This window comes from Glandiceps talaboti, chromosome 20 (genome assembly GCF_964340395.1).
Source record: "Glandiceps talaboti chromosome 20, keGlaTala1.1, whole genome shotgun sequence".
Taxonomy (NCBI): Eukaryota; Metazoa; Hemichordata; class Enteropneusta; family Spengelidae; genus Glandiceps; species Glandiceps talaboti.
The window spans coordinates 18,298,698-18,304,539 of record NC_135568.1 but is presented as its reverse complement, the minus strand read 5'-3'; the positions used below and the strand labels follow the sequence as shown (position 1 = coordinate 18,304,539).

General features: G+C 35.8%; 1 protein-coding gene across 1 annotated transcript; it reads left to right on the top strand.

Annotated features, from left to right (window-relative positions):
- Positions 1 to 308: 308 nt before the first annotated feature.
- On the top strand, positions 309 to 1,355 carry LOC144450640 (galactosylceramide sulfotransferase-like). The gene has a single exon (XM_078141284.1). The coding sequence runs from the start codon at positions 309 to 311 to the stop codon at positions 1,353 to 1,355; it is 1,047 nt and encodes a 348-aa protein (XP_077997410.1).
- The last annotated feature ends 4,487 nt before the right edge of the window (positions 1,356 to 5,842 follow it).

Here is a 5,842-nt window from a genome sequence, read left to right as displayed (position 1 = left end):
GTCCACCTTTACATTTGCCCTATCGTGCAAAGCATGAAATCACACATGCAATTGTTTACAACATGACTTGCTAAAACAAACACATTGTTTAAAATGTGATATAGATGTCTAGTCGAAACAAGTGGCTAAATGAGATCCAGTGTTTGCCACATGGGTGGCACAGTCGACTACAGGTAACTCGTACTGACACAATAGTGAGTCAAAATATCTATGCTTTGAACATTGTTTGTCGATATGCCACCAATTGCAATATGTATTGAAATTATATATTCTACAGGCATGTGCAGAGAGAAAGTACTAACAACTCGATGTCGAAAGATTATTCGCTATTTGAAAGAAACTACTACGGCAAGGTCGTCAGCAAAAATAGATCTACATGTTCGAAGGTAAAGAATATAGTTTTCTTGAAGACACATAAAACTGGTAGTGATACCACAACTAAAATATTCTTACAGTACGGAGATCTCAACAACCTGTCGTTCGTTCTACCAAGTGGCGACTGGAATTTAGGCTGGCCATCTTTTATACGTAGTAAGAATTACCTACCATCAAACAAAACCTTCAATATTCTGTGTCTACATACAGTGTACAATAAAACACAGATGCACAATTTGATGCCCAAAGATACGAAGTATGTGACAATTTTACGAGAACCATGGAAACAATTCAAATCCTCATTTAACTACTTCAAATGGGAAAAGTATATAAATGACTCGAGTGATGAGAGTCCAGTTGATACATTTCTGAAGAATCCCGGAAAGTTCTATCGATGGGATGGTGAGAATCGTTCTCCTTATAGACGAAACTTTATGGCCTTTGACCTTGGATTTCCTCCCTCGCAGTACGACAACGTATCCGCGATTATCGAATTTATTAACGCAATCCAGCAAGACTTTGATCTCGTTATGATCTTGGAGTACTTTGATGAATCACTAGTATTATTGAAACGAACTTTTTGTTGGGATATGATTGATATTTTGTATATTGAAATCAATATTAGCAAGTATCGGTACAAAATATATGATGACATAGAACACCTTTACAAACATTTCAGTCAAGTTGATATAGCCCTCTACGACCATTTCAAGAAAGCACTGCTGGAAAGAATAGCTCGAGAGTCGGAGTTTAACAAAGAACTGATTCATTTTAAGCAAGTTCTTTCTGACTTTAAAATGTTCTGCAAACAAGATGTTAGCTATTCAAATTCATTACAGTTAGTGGTTAAAGAATCGAAGTGGAATGAAAAGTTTACGATAGATGTAAGATTGTGCAATAAGTCCAAATTCAGCGTTGTTTCATATGTAAGGTTTTTGAAACAGAAGCAATATGGCATTGTTTCCAAAAAGTCACAGTAATGACTACCGAGTTAAGGAATGTCGGGAAAATTCTTATAAGTTTTTCACTAAGAGTCCGAAAAAAATCTGATAAGATTGCTTTCACAAACACCTCTCAAGGGGGATCGGGACATTTTCTGTCGCTACCCCCTTATTTAAATACTCCCCTCCACACCCTCAAAATGTTTACAAGTACCCCTCCTGGATTGTAAAATTTGTTGATGTACCCCCCCCATCTGTGCCCCAATGTAACCGACACAAACAATTGATTTAAAACTATCTCAAGTTCTAAGATATTTTGATATGTTTTGTTAAATTCATCCCGAAATATTAACCTTGCTGTAGTATAATGTATTAATTTGATGCCAGCAATTGTTGAAAATACGAAACATTGAATAATGGGTATAGTAGTACAATATTTTTAACATGTGTTTTTAGTATTTATATCCATAAAGTAAAGTGACATTAGTACGGTAACCATGGATATTATCATTAATATATGTTAAATGTAGCATGTCAGACACAAATTGTTAAATCGTCATTTGAAATTGAATAATGCTAGAATTTGTCCTTAAAGTTTGAATATATCGTCTTGTATTGGAATTTTACTTGACTTTTACTGTGAATTAGAAAAGTACAAAGAAAGGGCATGTTGTTGTGACAGAACTATTGTTATATTCAATATGTAATTAAGTTGTTAGACATTTGATACACCATTTATTCCCGACAGATAACAAAGTTTTGACATAAACAGACAGTCAATTGCTTTACACGGTTCTATTGAATGGTGGACGCATAACGTAGACTCGCAGTCATTTAGACACCAGTATCTCACAATCTCATACTGCAAACAGTCTTATTTTCCTACCACTGTCTTAGCAAATTACGGAGAATACCAGTCTCAACTGTAACTGTATGAATGGGAGAACACCAGTCTCAACTGTAACTGTATGAATGGGAGAATACCAGTCTCAACTGTAACTGTATGAATGGGAGAATACCAGTCTCAACTGTAACTGTATGAATGGTAGAATACCAGTCTCATTTGTAACTGTATGAATGGGAGAATACCAGTCTCAACTGTAACTGTATGAATGGAAGAACACCAGTCTCAACTGTAACTGTATGAATGGGAGAATACCAGTCTCAACTGTAACTGTATGAATGGGAGAATACCAGTCTCAACTGTAACTGTATGAATGAATGGGAGAATACCAGTCTCAACTATAACTGTATGAATGGGAGAACACCAGTCTCAACTGTAACTGTATGAATGGGAGAATACCAGTCTCATTTGTAACTGTATGAATGGGAGAATACCAGTCTCAACTGTAACTGTATGAAAGGGAGGACACCAGTCTCAACTGTATCTGTATGAATGGGAGAATACCAGTCTCAACTGTAACTGTATGAATGGGAGAATACCAGTCTCAACTGTAACTGTATGAATGGGAGAATACCAGTCTCAACTGTAACTGTATGAATGGGAGAATACCAGTCTCAACTGTAACTGTATGAAAGGGAGAACACCAGTCTCAACTGTAACTGTATGAATGGGAGAATACCAGTCTCAACTGTAACTGTATGAATGGGAGAATACCAGTCTCAACTGTAACTGTATGAATGGGAGAATACCAGTCTCAACTGTAACTGTATGAATGGGAGAATACCAGTCTCAACTGTAACTGTATGAATGGGAGAATACCAGTCTCAACTGTAACTGTATGAATGGGACAATACCAGTCTCAACTGTAACTGTATGAATGGGAGAACACCAGTCTCAACTGTAACTGTATGAATGGGAGAATACCAGTCTCAACTGTAACTGTATGAATAGGAGAATACCAGTCTCAACTGTAACTGTATGAATGGGAGAATACCAGTCTCAACTATAACTGTATGAATGGGAGAACACCAGTCTCAACTGTAACTGTATGAATGGGAGAATACCAGTCTCATTTGTAACTGTATGAATGGGAGAATACCAGTCTCAACTGTAACTGTATGAAAGGGAGAACACCAGTCTCAACTGTAACTGTATGAAAGGGAGAATACCAGTCTCAACTGTAACTGTATGAATGGGAGAATACCAGTCTCAACTGTAACTGTATGAATGGGAGAATACCAGTCTCAACTGTAACTGTATGAATGGGAGAATACCAGTCTCAACTGTAACTGTATGAATGGGAGAATACCAGTCTCAACTGTAACTGTATGAATGGGAGAATACCAGTCTCAACTGTAACTGTATGAAAGGGAGAACACCAGTCTCAACTATAACTGTATGAATGGGAGAATACCAGTCTCAACTGTAACTGTATGAATGGGAGAATACCAGTCTCAACTGTAACTGTATGAATGGGAGAATACCAGTCTCAACTGTAACTGTATGAATGGGAGAATACCAGTCTCAATTGTAACTGTATGAAAGGGAGAACACCAGTCTCAACTGTAACTGTATGAATGGGAGAATACCAGTCTCAACTGTAACTGTATGAATGGGAGAATACCAGTCTCAACTGTAACTGTATGAATGGGAGAATACCAGTCTCAACTGTAACTGTATGAATGGGAGAATACCAGTCTCAACTGTAACTGTATGAATGGGAGAATACCAGTCTCAACTGTAACTGTATGAATGGGAGAATACCAGTCTCAACTGTAACTGTATGACTGGGAGAATACCAGTCTCAACTGTACCTGTATGAATGGGAGAATACCAGTCGCAACTCAAAAATAATACTGACATATTTTAATTGTTTGCACTTCATGGATAGTTTGGAAATGAGCTGCACCATATATCAGAATTATTTTTTAAAATTTGATTTGAATACCACTCGTCTTTCTAAATGTGTCTCTATCAATCGTCTTTCTAAATGTGTCTCTATCAATCGTCTTTCTAAATGTGTCTCTCTCAATTGTCTTTCTAAATGTGTCTCTATCAACCGTCTTTCTAAATGTGTCTCTCTCAATTGTCTTTCTAAATGTGTCTCTATCAATCGTCATTCTAAATGTGTCTCTATCAATCGTCTTTCTAAATGTGTCTCTATCAATTGTCTTTCTAAATGTGTCTCTATCAATTGTCTTTCTAAATGTGTCTCTATCAATTGTCTTTCTAAATGTGTCTCTATCAATTGTCTTTCTAAATGTGTCTCTACCAATACTCATTCTAAGTGTGTCTCTACCAATACTCATTCTAAATGTGTCTCTAGATCTATCAATCGTCTTTCTAAATGTGTCTCTATCAATCGTCTTTCTAAATGTGTCTCTATCAATCGTCATTTTAAATGTGTCTCTACCAATACTCATTCTAAGTGTGTCTCTATCAATCGTCATTCTAAATGTGTCTCTACCAATCGTCATTCTAAATGTGTCTCTACCAATCGTCTTTCTAAATTTGTCTCTAATAATCGTCTTTCTAAATGTGTCTCTATCAATCGTCTTTCTAAATGTGTCTCTATCAATCGTCATTCTAATTGTGTCTCTATCAATCATCTTTCTAAATGTGTCTCTATCAATCGTCATTCTAAATGTGTCTCTACCAATCGTCTTTCTAAATGTCTCTAATAATCGTCTTTCTAAATGTGTCTCTATCAATCGTCTTTCTAAATGTGTCTCTATCAATCATCTTTCTAAATGTGTCTCTATCAATCGTCATTCTAAATGTGTCTCTACCAATCGTCTTTCTAAATGTCTCTAATAATCGTCTTTCTAAATGTGTCTCTATCAATCGTCTTTCTAAATGTGTCTCTATCAATCGTCTTTCTAAATGTCTCTAATAATCGTCTTTCTAAATGTGTCTCTATCAATCGTCTTTCTAAATGTGTCTCTATCAATCGTCTTTCTAAATGTGTCTCTATCAATCGTCTTTCTAAATGTGTCTCTATCAATTGTCTTTCTAAATGTGTCTCTATCAATCGTCTTTCTAAATGTGTCTCTATCAATCGTCATTCTAAATGTGTCTCTACCAATCGTCTTTCTAAATTTGTCTCTAATAATCGTCTTTCTAAATGTGTCTCTACCAATCGTCATTCTAAATGTGTCTCTATCAATCGTCTTTCTAAATGTGTCTCTATCAATCGTCTTTCTAAATGTGTCTCTATCAATTGTCTTTCTAAATGTGTCTCTATCAATCGTCATTCTAAATGTGTCTCTACCAATCGTCATTCTAAATGTGTCTCTACCAATCGTCTTTCTAAATTTGACTCTAATAATCGTCTTTCTAAATGTGTCTCTATCAATCGTCTTTCTAAATGTGTCTCTATCAATCGTCATTCTAATTGTGTCTCTATCAATCATCACTCTAAATGTGTCTCTATCAATCATCACTCTAAATGTGTCTCTATCAATCGTCTTTCTAAATGTGTCTCTACCAATCGTCTTTCTAAATGTCTCTAATAATCGTCTTTCTAAATGTGTCTCTATAAATCGTCTTTCTAAATGTGTCTCTATCAATCGTTATTCTAAATGTGTCTCTATCAATCGTTATTCTTAATGTGTCTCTATCA

What these genes read in the sequence shown, in the direction of transcription:
- LOC144450640 (XM_078141284.1), top strand. Translation starts at nt 309, where the DNA reads ATGTCGAAAGATTATTCGCTATTTGAAAGAAACTACTACGGCAAGGTC.